Here is a 20,135-nt window from a genome sequence, read left to right as displayed (position 1 = left end):
CAGCAAAATAAACTTGCTGAATACTAACCTGAGGTCTAAAGCCAGGATTATAGCAATTATTCCGTTCTCAGAACGCGTAAACTCGGTAAAAAAACGCATATTTTCAGTTTCAACTGTCATTAAAAGGTGAGCATTGTGTCACAAGTCTAGAATTAGAAAACCTGGTCTGAGCTACATATTTTCGAATGTAATTGACGTGTATAATTTAGAGAAGAACGCATCTAAAAGAAACGGCTGCATTTTGAGAATATAAATTTACTAGACGCTAACCTAAAGTCTAAAGAAATGGTTCTTTCGGTTTTTACGATAGAGAGCTTATATTGGTTTGCGCTTTCGCATACGTTTGTCTTCAAATGACTTGTATAACGGATTTCTATGTCGTTTCTTTCCTTTCGACTGAGTTTCTCTCTTCAACATCCAGCAGTAGTCTGCCATCATATTAACATCCCATCTTCCTTAATACCTACGTTCAAATTCTTTTATATCTTGGTGAAATCTTTCACCATGCTTCTCACTGAAATCTCCAAGATTTTCTGGAAATTCATTAAGATGTGAATCAAGAAAGTGCAGCTTCAAATTCATTAACCCTCTGCCTACACACGTTATTTTTCTTCCGATTCCTACACACAGGGGTTACGCTAACCCCAAAATTTCGTTGACTTATATCTTCAAATGTATTTAATCAATTTTAATATTTTTTTTTAATTGAAAGGAAAAAATCTCAGAATTATGATGGTCTTGGCTGAAAAGTCGAAGATGTTAAAAGAAAAGAGATTTTTTGAAAAGAATGAGAAAGGAACAAAAAATTTTTGTAAAAATTTGCCTTTTTTTCAAACGCCCGTATTTATTAGAAAAAAAAGATAAAGTAATTAAAATGGTGATTAATGGAAAGGGGAAGAGTTGTACTTTAAAAATCTGTCGTCAGTTTTTTGATTCTGTTCAAAAAATATATTTATTTTGTAATGTGAATTTAGTAAAAAATGAATGCAGTTTAAACACAATAGTAAAAGAAAATAGTAATATTTATTTAAAAAACATAATTATTAATACATGAAAACATAATTATTAATATAAAAAATATTTATTACAAATAATTTTTTTTGTTATAGAAAAAATTTTTAATTTGTAATGCTACAATTGCAGCATATTTTCGCAAAGTGATCGCGACATTGGCAATATATATAAGTACTGTATGCGTAAATGATACGTAATGAACAAAAAAAAACTTTACTTACCCTTTAATTTTTGAACTTTTCTATTTTTTTTTTGTTTTTTTTTTTTTTGTTACGTTCCCTACACACGGGGTAACTGTAACCCCAACACACACTTTCGATGCTCCTACTTTTGTTGTTTTCAGAACATTCACAACGCCCAAAGAGGAATAAGTAGAGCACAGTTCAAACTTCTCCCCCCCCTTCCGGTTCCAGCATCCCCTTGCTAAATACTTTTAAAAGGCGAACATTTCAAAATCGACTGGGGTTACCGTAACCCTATGTGTAGGCAGAGGGTTAAACAACCTAAGTTTTGGTAGTTCTTTATCATATTTTCTACAATACCTCTGTAATCTTGATCTTTAGTATTGCCCAAAAATTTTGTTACCACATTTTTAAAGCTCAGCCAGGCTGCCTTTTCTGTATCATCCATAGTAGAATACTTTATCTCTAAACAATTTGCGAATTTGAGATCCATTGAAGATACCTTCTTTCAATTTAGCATCAGATACATTAATGTTCTCTAAATGATACACGTCAATTACATCCGAAAATATGTAGCTGAAACCAGGTTTCCCAATTCTAGACTTGTGACCCAATGCTCACCTTTTAACGACAGTTGAAACTGAAAATATGCGTTTTTTTACCGGGTTTACGCGTTCTGAAAACGGAATAATTGCTATAACCCTGGCTTTAGACCTCAGGTTAGTATTCAGCAAGTTTATTTTGCTGAAATATACCATTTTCTTTTAGTTGGTGTACCCCGTTATAATGCATAGCAGTTGAAGTTGAAAAAAAAAGTGATTTCGACCTGTTTTTTTATGTTTCTCATCTATATGTTGGGCGACCCCCATTTTTTATGTCAAATTCGTGTTCAGCAGGTCAAAATATATAAGAATAGTGTAATCTCCACTCCAACACACCATACTTTTTTTTGTAGGCCTGTGTAATCAGCTTAAGGGGATCCTAAAATCGTCTGTTTTACCGACAGAATTGTACAATTTGTTTCAATGTCCAACTTTTTATTGCATTTACAGAATTAAAAATCCTTCTCCCAAATTAAAATATAAACGATAACAGTGTGCGGACGTAACAATTTTATAAGAAAAATAAAAAAAAATTTTAATTGTCGACGTTTGGCGTGGACTCGTAACAAAATGTGCTTGATATAAAAGTTGTGCACCTTGTACGTATAAATGAAGTCAGATCCGCACACGAGTGAACATTAAGAAACAATACTATGTTTTCAGATTGAGCGAAGGCGTCTTAATAAAAAAGTTACACATTGGTAAACATTTGTTGTGTCTCAAAAGAGCAATCTGAAAAATTTTTATAAATTCTTGATATGAAATTCAATTCATAAGCTGATATTAATACATAAACTTTAATTCTGGAAAAGAATTTCTAAATCTATAAAAGAAATACATAGACAATTTTGTTAATGGCGTGCACAAATGACTCTACATTATCGACCTCGATCAAGTTTGACGAGCAGTTTAGCATCCCCTTAATCCTTTTATTTTGTTGACCTGACTGCCCAAATTTATTAAACTGAGTGTAACTACGTTTCGACTTCTAATTCGGGTCCTTTTCAAGTTAAATTATAATAATCTTACAGCATTTTGTCACTGGAAAAAAATACAAATTGCGGCTTTTACAATGCACTTGTATCTTATGTCTTCAGAATACATCAATTCGAAAACTAAGCCGCTAATATAAATTTTCTACCTGTTTTAATAAAAGATTCCAATAAATGTTCTGATCAGCTGTTCTCTATAGTCCGATGTGTCAATCAAAAGCCGAAATTAGCCGTCAGTTAATTTAACAATATCTAAGAGTGTAAAAGGTATAAAATGTCAAAAAATGTAAAAGGATGTAAATTAAACCGTGTCTGACATGTAGAAAAACAAAATGTGTGACTTACATGAATCTTTATGCGTCGATAATAGATATAGTCTGACGAATTAACAATTAATCGTACGTTCGCTTTGCATTGTCTTATATTAACGTTCGTGCACGTTCGTGCATGTTCGGAAGCACGACCGTATCACACCGTGGACCGCAAAGCAATGACATGTGTGAGCGACTTTGTCTTACGAAAACGCTGTTCAAGCTCGACATTGCCGAAAGCCAAAAAACAGCAGGGGGAAGGCGGTTTTTATGTAGCCTGTATTATTCGGTCGGTGGTAAGTTATCCGTATCTTTTTGTAAGTTTCTTGTGTCTTTAAATTTTTTAATGTAAAACATCTTGGCTATCTCCCTCTTTCTGAAATGTCTTTCATTATGCAGGATCCCGACTTTCTGCCACTTAAACTCATGATTACATTCATATCTATATGCTTGCTGACCACCGAGTGACTGTCTTCGTGTTTTTTAATATGCGCTCGATGTTCTTTAATACGTTTTTCAATGTGTCTTTTTGTTTGCCCTATGTATGTGGTGCTTTAATTTACATCCTTTTACATTTTTTGATCTTTTACACTTTTAGATATTTTTAAATTAACTGACTGCTAATTTCGGCTTTTGATTGATACATCGGACTATATAAAACGGCTGACCAGGACATTTATTGGAATCTTTTATTAAAACAGGTAGAAAATTTATATTAGCGGCTTAGTTTCCGCGCGCGCGTGTGTGTGTGTGTGTGTGTGTGTGTGTTTCACAGTAAAGGTAAGAACCCCGCAGTTCGTCACGCGCGTGCTCGCGGCTGTTTCTTGCGATTTCTTAAATGTCGTTTTATGTTGTTTCAAATGCGTTCAAATGTCTACGCAGCATTTTGAAAATTTCGTATACAAGCTCAATACTCCACAAGAATCGTCTGTGTGTTAAAACATTTGTTTTAAAGCTTCTATACATAAACATTACATGTAAACATTCCGAGTACGCACTTACTCACATACATACTGTAATGTTTACAAGTAATGTTTACGTACAAAGAGACTTTGAAATAAATTTTCAGTACATAAACAATTCTCGCTCTCTCTTAAACAATTACAAATCGTTTGTTCAGATACGTTATGTAAATGAAATTCATTGCGAATATTTTTTGCAGTAATTGTCCGTCTTTGCAAAGTGTAGCCAACGGTGTCTTGATATTGTCGGATCGTAATTATTCGATAACGACCAATGTCTTCGGTCTTATAAAACGTCCTGTCTCTTGATATCGTGACCAAACTCTACTCACTACAGAGATAGACACACCAACATGATGCACTACATGACGCACGCGAAAACCTTCTTCAAGAAGTGCGATTATTTGTGCAACTTCTGTTGCAGGCAAACGTCTACGCGGCATTTTGCAAATTTCGTATACGAGCTCAATACACTACGAGAGTCGTCTGTGTACTGAACATTTATTTCAAAGTCTCTTTGTACGTAAACATTACTTGTAAATATTACGGTATGTATGTGAGTAAATGCGTACTCGTAATGTTTACATGTAATGTTTATGTATAGAAGCTTTAAAACAAATGTTTTAACAAACACACAGATGATTCTCGTGGAGTATTGAGCTTGTATACGAAATTTTCAAAATGCCGCGTAGACATTTAAACAAATTTGAAATAACATAAAACAACATTTAAGAAGTCACAAAGAACAGCCGTGAGCGCGCGCGTGACGAACCGCGAGGTTCTTACCTTTGCTGTAAAACACATACACCCACACACGCACATACGCGCGTGTACCTAATCCGACCGGCATCTTCCACGTGGTGCACATTGAATAACGCTAATGCCGGCGGTAAGCGTCATTTAAAAAAAAATGTAAAGTTGACTTTGTAACTTGGTCAAAAGGGTGTAGAAAAATTGTTGAAAAACGTTTTAAACAATTTCAACAATTTCAAGAATGATAAACACGTGGAATACAAATGTTTTATTTTATGAACGTTAGTGTTTATTACTGGGGAGTAATCGTACTATAAAACTTTGCTTTAGAGATGTGATTGGATCTTTCTTCACAACAGTACCTTGAACTAAATGAAAACCGTAAAATATGCGATTTTTTACGTAATCTTTGAACGCGATTTGTTGTTAGAAAAAGTAAATCTGTGAAAAAATTGATAACAGCATTCAAAACTGCAAACTTTCAACTTTCCAATGCTTTTTTGCTGAGCGCTGTACGTTGATTTGTTCACGAGTAACAAGCGATGAAAGTCAAAATGGCCATTTTTTATTAAATTCTCAATAACTCGGTCAAAAAAAATCATACAACAATGAACAACCACTCAAATTAATGGGAAAAGTTCCTGCTCTAAGATGCAAGTAACAAAAATACTCTATGATTTTTTTATGCGGGATGCAGCGCAGCAAATTCGCATAAAAAATTTTTATTTTAACGAGTCAAGTTTCATTATTGTGCCACGTTGGTAAAAAAAAAGATAACTAAAATCGCCAAAAAGCATTTGAAAGAAGAAGTTTCAAGCTTTAAAACGGTTTTTGGATTTTGTTTTTACGATGATGTTTGCTGAGTTGCAGCAGTTTGAAAATAGCCTAAATTTTCGGTATATAAAAAGTGTTCCCCATTTTTTTTTTTTTAGTAATGTATATTTAGGCTTTTTATAATTTATAATAAAAACAACTGAAGGATTATTGAGGAATATTATATATTAAATAGAAAAAGAAGTTTTTTTGAATTAACAAAATTACTTTATCTTCTCCTGCCCAATTGCGATTAGTTGGTTCGCTAAGCCCAAGTAATTCGATCCAATGATAATAATCTTCGGTCTGATTGCCATACCAATATTTTATTATAACAAATCTGTAATTTTTCATATTAATTATGACTTATATTTTCCTTTTATAAATTATAATATTTTATTTTATAAATTAAGGCTTTTGTTCATTGAAGCTATTTTAGTTTACTATGATGTTAGAGGCTAGAAAATACATCATGAAAATTCTTGTAGTGTACATTAAAATAAAAATGTTTTTCAATATTATACTTATAATCAAATCATAGAATGTACACCATAACAATTCTTGTAATCTATATTAAAATAAAAATAATTTTTAATATCATATTTATAATTAAATCATAGAATAGATTCATAAAATTGTAAGTGCAAAAACTGATCTTTTGTTTGTTTAGAACCTAAAGATGATCAATAAATAACATACATATGTCGAATTAAATTATATCTAATCAAAAAAAATTTGGCATTTAATGGTTATTAAATTAAAATAAATATTTGCTTGTATATCTAAAATTATGATAAAATTAAGTTTGGTATGTCTTTGGTATGTTTTGTTTTAGCATTTTGATAATTACACAGGCACACATAAAAAAGTTGTGTGTCCGATGGACTAGATCATGATATCCTTATGTTTTTGGGATTGCTGAATCCGAATTCAAAGTCCATTTTGGCCCATCAAGTCAGGATTTTTCACTAACCTAAAAAAATAACTCCTAAAATGATACTTTTTGGACTAAACTATAATCTTGACGATTCAAAGTACCTAGCTAGCTAGGTCTACTAAAATCACATTTTGTGAATTGCTTTACAGCAAGATTTTCTTCAATTTTTACAACAATTTTATGACAAGTAATTGTCTTTTGCTTGTCTTCTAAGGGATAGACTAATTTTTTTTGCGTAACGCGTACCGCGTAACCAATCAAAGGCATTCCTCATCTTCTGTTACGCGAAACAGAATTACTGATTAATTATGCCGTACACGTTACGCGGAACAATCAGTATATGGGACGTCACCATAAAATTTTCGAGCAAATTTACGACAAAAATTTTTATCACACAATGCTGTGTTATAATTAGTTAACTACAAGTTTCATGTTTCTCGCATCTATTGAACTGATCTATGACAAATCATGTATTCATGAGCATTAAGTATTCATGGATCATCACAAAGTGCTAGGTAGCGTACGATCTTTGAAGTCAAGCAACGTCGACGGCGGTTCAGAGTTGGATGGGTGACCGCGGAAGTTAGGCAATTCCAAATGTGACTATGGTGTGGTGGATCACGATGCTTGTTGAGAAACAACGTAAATTTTTTTTTACATTATAATTATGTTATTTCAATATTTTTATAATGCAAGTACTGCATACCCAGGTAGCAAGCTCACGTTATTTTGACGTCCCAAAATGGTCATTTACTGACTATTTTTGACGTCACGAAATGACGTCCTTATGACGTTAAAATGACGGTCGAATGTCACAAATTCCTGACGTCATGAAATGTACCGTATTTTGACGTCATGGAATGACGTGAACAATATGTAGTCAAAAAAATCTCTTAAGTTATCCTGTTTCTGAATATAATAACATAAAGAGACTTCTAAAAGATAATATTATAATGTCAGAATGTTAACTAATGCGTTTTTTGAGAAAAGGAAGATATCATGAAACTGATATCTAAAAGATTTCTTAAATCGGATATCTTTAATGCAAGTAGAAAAAAATAAAATAAAATAAAAATTTCATTTTTTTTTAATTATTTTTATCAACAGCACTAAATTTAGGACAAATTTTTATTAATTAATTAAATTTAAATTATATTATTTTATTTTATTCTTACTTGCCGCTGGTAGGTTTGAACCCGAGACCTTAGGATTACGAACCTTGTTCTCTATCTGCTACGCCAATTTGACTCATCGATATGGGTACTTGTTATTGTCTACATATACTTATATGTTATAAACTGACGCAATTATATTATTTTTTATAAAAGCAATTAAATTTTGCAAAACATTAAAAATAAATAGCATTAATTTATTTACTTATTAATTTCATTGTTAAATTTATCTTTTTCTATAACTTTAATAATTTGATGGAAATTGCGATCTATTTAGCACTAATACTTCGAAGCGTCCAAATGGTTAATTAGATAGTTAAGTATATAGATCATACATTCTAAGAAAAATTATAGTACATTTATTATCCTGTTTTTGTACAGTACATGATGAATTTAGATTTTGTGCATTTTTTGTGCGCAGTAATTGTAGACAAACCGTTATTTTTAAAAACATTATTTTTATGATAATTTTTTTTAATATTTCTCATTCAGGATGTTATAGGCTGCGTTCCGATATTTACTGTCAGTACTGAAAATCTACAGTATATGTGACGTAAACTATAGATTTTCAGTACTAGCAGTGAATATCGGAACGCAGCCATAGTGTTGTCTGATTTCTGAGTCAACTACGACGCGCATGGACAACTCAAAAATCGAACAGCATTGTGATATCTTTTATGAGACAATAAGCTGATATCGTTTAGCTGATATCATAAGGATAACATTTTCAATGAGATATCTCAAAGACTACTCTTAGTAGATCTCTGATAAATGTTATTATTTTGACATTATTTCCAAGATATCTAAATATTTTCTTAAAAAAGTTCTCTTAGGCCAGTATTCATAGTCGGATCTTATATTTAAGATCATCTTAAGATGCCATCAGCCAATCACAGAGCTGTATTAGCATCTTAAAATATTGCTTGAGACGATCTTGAAATAAGATTCGACTATGAATACCAGCCTTAAAGTTGAATATAATATGTTTATTGTGTATACTTATGCCTTACGCCTTAAATCTCATTGTAGACACCACTTTAGACCGTGTCTAAAATACGTCTTAATGACGTCTTTATGTCCCGATCTTGGATGCGTGCTGTCTGGGAAAATAATCGTCAGATCATGACTGAAATATGATTTCGAAATGACGTCACATCATGACGTCAATTTTAGGCCATGTAAAAAAAATGGTCATTTTGATGACATATAACCAGATATGACCATTTTGGGACGTCAAAATGACGTGGGCTTGCTACCTGGGTATATAAGACATGTACCCAAAATATTTTCTAAAACATCAAAATAACGGCTTTTACTACCTGGGATAGTCATAAAAATGACGTTAAAATGTCATCTTTATTAAATGTAATCTAAAAATCTATGTTTTGTCATAAAAATAACAATAAAATACCGTCAAATGTACGATACTAGCTTCTCTCTGAAAATGACGTCAATAATATGAAAATAATGACGTATTTTTGACGTCAATATATGACGTCGTTAAGATGAGACAAATGTACGTCAGTTTTACAACATTTAGATTTCATTTTATCTCGACATTATGACGTCTGGTTCGTCATAAAATGACCAAAAAATGCCGTCAATTAGACAATACCTTGCTACCTGGGTAAATGGGGTTTTTTAAGCGTTTCGTGACGAAAATTTTCTTTCATATCCTCTCGATAATGGCTAATACGTGCATATATTTTTTCGGATAAATATAATTACATTTTTTATTCAATTCAGCTTTCTGACACCATACTACGTGCAACCTAACCTAACACGGCCGACTATGATAAACTTAAACTACGATTGCATCTAGAGTTGGAATATATTCCGATGTATCAGCGTCGCCAACACCACCATTTGGTACCACATTTCTAACAACAGACTTTTACCTCACTCAAAACCACGGGATCGTCTCCTGGTTTTAGTCTTCATAGGAAGAACAAAGCAAAACTTGCCGCACACTTTTACAGCAAAATTGCGACTGCAAAGTGTGTTTGCAAACAGTTTAGCTTTTACTAGCAAGGATTGTCGCAAATAGCATAACGCATATTTTATACAAATAACAGAGTTACATTAGCGGGTTTTAACAAGAACCACTTCATTTCTGAATGACTTCACTATCTACCCTGAGGTGGCGCATTTGTCGCAAAAAAGATTCACCTACTGAGTGAATAAAAGAAACTCATCGAGAACAAAGAACCAAGTATAATCTGTACGATTGCACCATTCACATATACGAGGGTAGGCTGAAAAATATTGCACACATGCTTGTAGAACACGAACGAAATGACCTTCAGCAACGTGCTAGGTGTGGAAGTAACGTTTCTATACGCATGCGCAGTTTGAAGGCCTTGCGTTCATCTAGTATATTTTAAGCAGCAGAAGTATGGAAACGTGTTCTAGTGCTATGTCAACGCGAGTTAAACAGCGTGCTGTTATCGAATTTTTAACTGCTGAAAAAGTGACTCCTACTGAAATTCATCGTCGTTTAAAAGCTGTTTATAGTAACGATGCTATTGATAGGTCTACTGTAAATCGATGGGTAATAAAATTTCGTGCTTGCGAGCCTGGAAAAGCCATAATTGTTGATGAAACACACAACGAACGTCCAATCACTGCCACAGACAATAAACAGACGATATGGTTTGTGATACACTTTTGAGTGATTCGCCCATTTTGAATCAAATCGTCGACGAGTTTGCGATGTTTATCGTCTATGGCAGTGATCGGACGTCCGCTGCGTGTTTCATCAACAATTATGGCTTTTCCAGGCTCGCAAGCACAAAATTTTATTACCCATCGATTTACAGTAGACCTATCAATAGCATCGTTACCATAAACAACCTTTAAACGACGATGCATTTCAGTAGGAGTCACTTTTTCAGCAGTTAAAAATTCGATACCAGCACGCTGTTTAACTCGCGTTAACATAGCACTAGAACACGTCTCCATACTTCCGCTGCTCAAAATACACTGGATAAACGCAAAGCCTTCAAATTGCGCATGCATATAGAGAGGGAACGTTACTTCCACATGCCACCTAGCGCGCTTCTGAAGGTCATTTCGTTCGTGTTCTACAAGCATGTGTGCATTACTTTTCAGCCTATCTCGTAATATTGAACTAATTAGTACAATGCTTCACTTTTGTCGATCTTAATTTTGACAAGATTTGTCCTGTTCTTGCCACGTTATCATATTGTGTATCACAAGGTTTGCCTTGTGCTTGGCACAAATTTGCTATCATGCTGTATACAGCAAAGTTTGCTCCGTTCTTGTCACTCTGCTATCATATTACGTACGATACGTGAAGTGTCCACGCTTTGTACTATACCACATAAGTTTGCAACTTTCTACGCGTAGTGAGGTCCACTCACACTCTCCTCTCCCCTTTCCTGTTTACATTCGATTACATTTAGTAAACACTACATGCCTATAAAATTTCATTGACAATTTTGCACAAATTTATTTCTGTCTAATTGACACTGTGTCCGTTTGTTACTGTATCCGTTTTATTCAGCCTGCTGTGTTGATCTTATGTCCATTTTGATTTGTGACTCACTCACGCTATTGGGATGTACGCTATCGGGATGTGCGCTACTGAGATGTGCGCTATCGGGATGTGTGCTATCAAAAATTTACTAAATCTTTATGTGTGCTATCGGGATGGGCGCTATCGCACCGTGCGCTAACGGCACCCTCTCCTTATCGGGAGCGTCCCAGATGCGCACAGTAATAAACGGACACAGCAGGCTGAATGAAACGGACACAGTAACAAACGGACACAGACCAAACGGACACAGTAATAAACGGACACAGTAACAAACGGACACAGTAACAAACGGACACAGACCAAATGCGCACAGAGCGAAACGGACACAGTGCGAAACGGACACAGTAACAAACGGACACGGACCAAATGCGCACAGAGCGAAACGGACACAGACCAAATGCGCACGGACCAAATGCACACGGACCAAATGCGCACACTGAACATGCGTACACTGCACGTGCGCACGGACCAAATGCAATCCATGTACATTGCAAGCAGAGTAAAGTCCACATAGGTTAGCAACTTGGAGGGGGTGGGTGCGGGAGGGGGGCCGAAGGCCCCCCTTGCACCCCCGTGCGTGCGTGTGTGCGTGCGTGTGTGTGTGTGTGTGTGTGTGTGTGTGTATGTGTGTGTGTGTGTGTGCGTGCAAAGCATTCACTGCATCACATGGGTTTGCGACTTTCCGTGTATGCATTTGGTCTGTGCGCATGTGCAGTGTGCGCATTTGGTCTGTGTCCGTTTCGCACTGTGTCCGTTTCGCTCTGTGCGCATTTGGTCTGTGTCCGTTTCGCACTGTGTCCGTTTCGCTCTGTGCGCATTTTGTCTGTGTCCGTTTGTTACTGTGTCCGTTTCGCACTGTGTCCGTTTGTTACTGTGTCCGTTTCGCACTGTGTCCGTTTATTACTGTGTCCGTTTGGTCTGTGTCCGTTTGTTACTGTGTCCATTTCACTCAGCTTGCTGTGTCCGTTTATTACTGTGCGCATCTGGGACTCACTCTCCTTATCTACGTGTGTATGCAGTTCAGTGACATTCTATCTACTTGTGTATGCATATCTATCATATTCTATTTACGTGGACATGTAATTCAATAATATTTTATCTATGTGTGTATGTAATTGTATCTACGAGTGTATAGTATTTTATCTATGTGTATGTGATTCTATAATACTCTATTTAAATGTGTATGTACCTCTATCATGATATTCTATTTACGTGCATATGTAATTGTATCTACAATTGTATGCGACTCTATGGTATTTTATCTACGTTTATATGCAACTCTATGATATTCTATCTAAGTATATGTATATAATTTTATATAAACACCTATCTGCGTGTGTATGCAGCTCAGTAATATCCTATCTAGGTGTGTATGCACCTCTATCATATTCTATTTACGTGGGCGTGTAACTTAATAGTATTCTATATTTGTAATTGTATATACTTATGTTTGTATGGGACTCTATGTTATTTTATCTAAGTATGTATGCTGAAAGCAATGGAAAAATTAAAGAAACGTTAGCTAGATTCGAACTTGGGATCCATCGTTCCACAGTTCTCTCGCCAACAAACCACGTGGTTCCAACTGCTCTGATTTCTATTCCGCCCGCTTGTAAGTCCCAAGATTAGAACCACGGGGTGTGTTTTACCGACACGAGTTCTTCCGACTGCAAGTATGTTACAGTATGTAATTCTATATAAACTTATCTACGTGTGTATGCAATTCAATAGTATTCTCTTTGTCAATAGTATTTTACGTGGACATGTTTTGTGATTCTATGTAATTGTATCTATGAATGTATGCAACTCCATGTATGCAACTTCATATTTTACTTATGTTACGGGAGAACGTTCGGATTGTGAACGTATTTCCTATACATTTCCTATGTCTGTAACAATACATTGTGAAGGCGTGGAGGAGAGACAATGTACGCATTCTCTTTACATGATGATTGACATTTAAGCTATCCGGTGTCTCTTGGCACGAGTCACATGGGCTCGTGGCCGTCAAGCCACATTGTAATCAACAACCTCGTGGGTTGAAAAACTCGCTTGTGAAGGTTGATAGCGTGCACGGGGACCTCATATAGGGGACCCGGGGCCGTTCAGGCTACCGAGACGCCGGTGACGCAATATGAAAATGTAGAAAGGTCGAGAAAATGCGAGAATGTTGACCGAGCGTCTTCCTCCACGCTTACTCATCGATTGCATTGTGCGTGTGTGGGTCAAGAGAGGGGAGAAAACATAAGAAAACGGACGTGTCCGTGCGTGAGGCGTTTTTGTTTTTCGGGCAGAACCTTTGGGACCGTCGTATAGTAAAGGGTGCGTATAGTTCCCAAGTACCGATAGAATATATTCAGTCTAATCGCATTTACTACTTTAAGATAATTACATTAGGCATTAAAGTGTTATTGGAAATCCAACTCATTATTAAAATCACTTCTCTTTGCCCATCGCAACTTATTTATGCATAAAACTCTAAATTATTCTACCTACGTGTATATAATCTACGATATATTCTATATAAATACGTATGTAATTCTTTATAATCACATCTACATTTATATGCGGCTATATGTTATACTCTATATGTATGTTGTACTATATATGCCCAGATAGCAAATCGTGGAGAAACGACAATGCCACGTTCACTCCATGACGTGGAGAACAACATAATCGATCAATTTTTAATCAAATATGACCTTAAGAAAAATAAAACACCATACTAATTCTTAGTTAATGATCAATAAATAGAACCTAAAATCTGAATTATCAATGATCAATTATTGACTCTATAAGCGGACATATCTCGAACAATTATGGCTTTAAAACATAAAGTCACTTTTTTCTCAAATATACACCAATTGTCCTCGTTAAATGGTTATTTCTAAATCATTTCTAAATCAATTATAAATTTTTTTATTTAAAAGCTGTTTCTCCACACAAGTGTTGACACAAGTCATGTAAAAGGAAAGCATCCTTTGAAACGCATTTAATTTAAGTGTCTCCACATGACAAGAAATAACAGCATGAAAAAGTGTTCGTGTAAAGAGAATAGTACACATAAAATAACATTATTATTTGTAGTATGAAAAAAATTCAAATAAACGTCTTATTAATAAATTTTATAAAACAATTATAATACTTTTTTGCAAAACACCTTAAAAATTTAATTTAATTATAAAAGCATATCCAGTGAACACATTTTATAGCGGCAATATAACCTGGAAATTACATGTAATTTAACATTGTTATTCTTGTGATATGTAGGTGCTATATGAGATGAAAATAACCTGTTATGTAACATTTGTTATACGCAAGTGATATAGCTGTTATACATCGTTTTGGCGTTACAGTTATTCAACAAAAATTGTATAATCGTAACATAACACGCTCGTATCAATGTTATTACGAAACGATGCGTCGTAGTTGACTCAGAAATCAGACAATATTATAACATCCTGAATGAGAGATCTATTTGACATTTAAAAAAATTATCATAAAGATAATGTTTTCAAAAATAACGGTTTGTCTACAATTACTGCGCACAAAAAATGCACAAAATTGAAATTCATCATGGCATGTGCTGAACAAAAACAGAATACTATTCAATTTTTCTTAGAATTACGATCTATATAGTTAACCATCTAATTAATCATTTAAACGCTTCAAAGATTAGTGCTAAATAGATCGCAATTTCCATCAAATTATTAAGGTTATGGAAAAAGATAAATTTAACAATGAAATTAATAAGTAAATAAATTAATGCTATTTATTTTTAATATGTTTTGCAAAATTTAATTGCTTTTATAAAAAATAATATAATTGCGTCAGTTTATAACATATAGGTATATGTAAACAATAAGAAGTACCCATATCGATGAGTCAAATTGGCATAGCAGATAGAGTACAAGGTTCGTCATCCTAAGGTCCCGGGTTCAAAACCTACCAGCGGCAAGTAAGAATAAAATAAAATAATATAATTTAAATTTAATTAATTAATAAAAATTTGTCCTAAATTTAGTATTTACTGTTGAAAAAAATAATTGTTTAAAAATAAAATTTTTATTTTATTTTTTTATCTCTAGTTGCAGTTTAAAGATATCCGATTTAAGAAATCTTTTAGATATCAATTTCATGATATCTTTCTGTTCTAAAAAAACAGCGCATTGGTTAACATTCTGACATCATTATGTTATCTTTTAGAAGTCTCTTTATATTATTATTTTCAGAAACAGGATATCTTTTAGAGATCTTTTTGACAACATATTGTTCACTGGGTTCGGATTCGGATTCAACGACTCCAAAACATAAGAACACCATGGTTTAATCCGGATACACAATTTTTACTTTTTTGTGTGCCTGTGTTATTAAATGTGAAAATACTGCACTAAAATTAAAAATAACGTTATACGTTACAAGAATTTAATTTTTTGATATTTTATCTTACATTCATAAATTTAGTGTGTGTGTGTGTGTGTGTGTGTGTGTGTGTGTGTGTGTGTGTGTGTGTGTGTGTGTGTGTGTGTGTGTGTGTGTGTGTGTGTGTGTGTGTGTGCGCGCGCGCGCGCGCATATTTTGTGTTGATATTTGGAAATGTGATTATTTTTTAAAATTATGTGTCCATTGAATTTGACAATAGAGTCAACAAGAGTCTTAAGGTTAAGTTTTTTAAATTGTATATAAAGCTCATACGCAAGACCGTCATCCACCATTTTTTGTACTTCAGGATAAGACATCAATTCCATAAATTCAGGATTTTCAGGATTTCTTTTAACATCTATTAATTGCCACGGAGCTATAAGTCCAAATCTAACACATTTCAGTACTTCTAACATATATTGCTTTCTTTCATTCCAATTGTGCATTAACCATCTAACGGCAGACATTAAAACTTCCATTTCACTAAAATAAAAAAAAAGTTAAAAGTATATGATAAATTATATATTTATAACAAATTATATATTTTATAGATGTATTATTTATCATGTTTATTATTATTTGTTATAATTACTATGTAATAAAATATAATTTTAACAAACAATTTTTTATTAATAAATAAGAGAAGGGAGTTAAAAAGTTAGCCATTTAGACCCAAAATCTTTAGAACTGTTACGTCAGGCGGTTTTAAAATTGCGTAATGTTATATTTTATTTTGTTTTCTTATTTATTCGCGATGTCACGCAAGAATGCCATTTCGTTAGAACTAAGATGAATTTGTGATTTAAAATAAAGGTGTGTAAGTAAAATAAAAGATCGCGGATTAATCGACGGACGACGCTGTCGGCCAGTGCCGACAGCTTCGCGCTGCGCCTAACACTTTATTCAAGAGATGCTGGAACGCCGAAAAAGCGCGGACTGGAGGAGAACGGAAGACGTATACCTGCCACCGTACACGGGAGGGGGGGGGGTAGAGGCACCTGGTTGTAGCGGCACCGAAGTGTCCATTTTTATGAAAATAGCAGACCCACCTTCCCTAAGAGTCTACTAAAGGTCATTGGCTCAATCTCAAGAGTCATGATAACCTAATTAAAACGTAGTACTGTGACCTTTTATGGGTCGGAAATCCATCTGGGGAAATTTGAAGAAGAAGAAGTGTCCACTCCGGTGCTGTCTAGAATGGCAAAACGCTTAGAAGCGCGCGCGACCCCGCATCTGCGCTAAAGTCGCGAGGACTTCGCAAGAGCAGTTGACGGAGAAGAATGTACGTCAGATACCGCGTACCTTTCCTACATCGTTGGCTATTCGTCTCCTGCGGGATGGATCTTAACAGAATAACAGAGAGATAGAGCGAGAAAACGCTATCCACCCGCGCGTTCCGAGAGAACGCTGACAAGCGCTCAGAGACGGGATTTTACTGCGTTCCTTGAGAGAACGCAGAGCAGCGCTTCCCTTTCCTTCCCACACTGTCCACAAAAGGAGAGAGAGATATCAAAGCACCGCTGATCACTTTAACACACTGAGGTTCACAGAGAAAGAAAGGGAATAACTCGACTAGAATATAATAATAGCACTACTTCACTTTAATAAAAAAAACAAAAGAATACTTGATTAATGAGAACTCGCACCTTAAAACACTAGATCTTATCGCTCAGAGCACTGAGTCGCAATAAGGTTCGCATGCACAACGCACGTAGTGGTCGCTATTTCGATTATGAAAGAAATTGGATTAATAAAAAAAACGGGGAGTTGCCACCTTAAATTTCTTTTACGCAAAATATTCTAAGTTTGAATTTCAAAAGTTAAAATTATTCTAAGTTTGAATTTCAAGAATAAAAAATATTCTATGTCCGAAAAAGAAATAATTGAAAATATTCAAAATTCGAGTGGTGGGGAATTGCAAAGGATGAAAACTCAAATTGCGAACGAAAATGCTTTATTGCTGTGCTCGACAGCGTCTATATCTATCTCTCTCTCTTCCTTCCTCACCGAGCTTCCCTCTCGGAACACATATCAGTACACGTATCTAGTTACATTGTTCTATTGTCCGCGAGACGGTAAATTCAAATTAATGCAACAACTCTAACAGATCCGCCCCCTTGAAGGGCTTTCTTTCAACAAACACAAAAAAACTGATTGATTAACAAACTTAAATCATAATGAAATACAATCTTCATAACGACACACATTACAATTATCATAACAGGAGCGCAATACAATCTTCGTAAGTAACAAGGCAACGCCTTAATTTTTTTCTGACACAATAGGGTCGTTTTCCATCGGTAAAGGCAAACATTATGTGCTGATCGTTTGAATTGCCCTTGAGCTGTTTGGACGATGATTACACGAATCACACTGTCATCGCCTGAGTGTACGTCAATAATCCTTCCTGTGACCCACTAAAGAGGAGGCAAGCATTCGTCCTTCAGGAGTACTAAAATTCCCTTCCGCAGATTAGCCTCTCCGGTTCGCCATTTGTAACGACATTGTTGTACGACCAGGTACTCCTGTTGCCACCGTCACCAGAAGTACTGATGTACCTTTTGAAGGTGTTCCCAACGGGTCAAATATTTATCAGGAGTGTCGAGGTAATGTCCGTGAACAGGCTTTAACAAAGAATCACCCACAAGAAAGTGGGCACGAGTTAAGACTGTTATATCTTGAGGGTCACTTGAACATGGAGTAATAGGTCGGGAATTAATTACTGCTTTGATATCGACCAAAAGAGTGTAACATTCCTCGAAGGACAAGCCTTTAGGTTACAGCATAGAAATGGCGCTTCATGCTCTTTACGGCTGACTCCCATTGTTCCACGGAACGAGAATGTAATTCGGAGGGGGTGTTCTCGACCGTGATCGGACGGTGGCTAGGGGCGTCGAACTTGAATCGCGTAGAATGGAGGGAGCAAGGGCCAGAGCGCGTTTGGGGGAAAAAAAGGCGTGTTAATTCAGGCACGACAATGACGAACAGTAAGTGAGTCATCTTCGTTCTGTGCGGACGGCAATAGAAGTACGGATTCTTGCGAGTGACCAAAGTGCACAATTAATATAATAAGAAAGACACTTTACGCGTCTCATTTGCGGATGTTAAATCCTGCGTTAAGGGCGCGGTCGTGTCTCACGGCGGATACTAAATCCTGCGAATAAGAGCACGATGCGCGTATTGCGGATATTCATTATCCTGCAGCTCGATTATTCGAGCATAATTGTAGCTTGTTGTGGAGCAATAAAGAAGGCGTATGCTTACGGGCTGCGTCACGCGCGCTAAAATCATACGAGGCCTCGAAATAAAGAAAGCGAAAGCTAAAAGTAAATGCGAACAAGTGTGTGTGTATGTGTGAGACAAAATGTAAGACTTCTGGAACATTCCGACTCAAGGTAGATAATCAAAGAAAGGGGTTTTTATGCCTACGAGGCTTTTCCCCTAATGAGCAAATAAAGGATTTTTCCTATCGCTCAAATATAATTGTGTTTTAATTTCCATCTTATCCCTAACCACGAAAGGTTCTCGCCGTTTGAGAAGTTTTCGACGATACACCCATAATCCTCCGAATTTGGGAGTCCTCGGAGGAATAAAACTCCACTCTATTTTCTGCCTTACTAGTTGCACGTGTATAATTTCTTTCTTCTCCTTTAGAAACTTATACAATTCCTTTAGTTCTTTCGCGGCATCCACAAAGTTAGTGCCATTATTGGAAATCAAACGAGAGCATATTCCCCTTCTGCCCGTAAAACGGCGAAGAGTCGCCATAAAGGCTTCGGTAGTCAGGTCCGTGACCAGTTCCAAGTGTACTGCCTTTGTATTGAAACAAATGAATAAGGCAACGTAGGCTTTAGACGTGGGATTCCTTCCTCGGCGCCGGTTTTTTTTTAATAATCCTGCATAATCCATGCCACTAACAGCAAATGAACGCAGATATCCGGTTACTCTTTCCTTAGGTAGATCGCCCATCTTGACCAGCGTATTAGACGGACGTAGTCGAAAGCAGTTGAGACAGGAGCGTATTATTTTCCAAGCTTCTCTTCTCCCCGACAAGACCCAATACCTATGTCGAACTGTTGCTAATAGTTGCCCTGTTTCGCAGTGATGCGGTCCGCAGTGATGGATTCTTTCGACTCCACTCTGGGCCACGCCACCATAGACTATAATCTTTTAACTGCTCCACTGTCGTTCCCTTGGAGAAGACATCTGCGGGGTTTTCGTGGGAGGGGACGTAGTGCCATGATTCTTGCGAAGTGAGTTGTACTATACTCCAATAGTAATTTGTTAATATGCCAGTAATCGAAGAATAATGATAAATATACATAAGATGACTAATCTGGCCAATATTCTTTATTGATGTAATTCAAAAAACTGCACAACGTTTCGGCCAGACAATTTCTGGCCCTTATTAAGTGT

At 35.6% G+C, this 20,135-nt stretch overlaps 1 protein-coding gene across 5 annotated transcripts in view; it reads right to left on the bottom strand.

Annotated features, from left to right (window-relative positions):
* The window catches only part of LOC105831862, a 128,410-nt gene that overhangs the window by 42,664 nt on the left and 65,611 nt on the right, over positions 1–20,135 (bottom strand). For all 5 annotated transcript variants that reach the window (XM_036288092.1, XM_036288090.1, XM_036288091.1 and 2 more), the window contains 2 exons: positions 15,993–16,202; positions 5,858–5,969 (listed from right to left, as the gene is read on the bottom strand). In XM_036288092.1, coding sequence (XP_036143985.1) covers positions 5,858–5,969; positions 15,993–16,202 — 322 coding nt within the window. The remainder of the gene's footprint in view (positions 1–5,857; positions 5,970–15,992; positions 16,203–20,135) is intronic.

The sequence above is a fragment of the Monomorium pharaonis genome, chromosome 6 (genome assembly GCF_013373865.1).
Source record: "Monomorium pharaonis isolate MP-MQ-018 chromosome 6, ASM1337386v2, whole genome shotgun sequence".
Classification (NCBI taxonomy): domain Eukaryota; kingdom Metazoa; phylum Arthropoda; class Insecta; order Hymenoptera; family Formicidae; genus Monomorium; species Monomorium pharaonis.
Note: the sequence above shows the minus strand (reverse complement) of the source record. Positions and strands in the feature narration are given on the sequence as shown.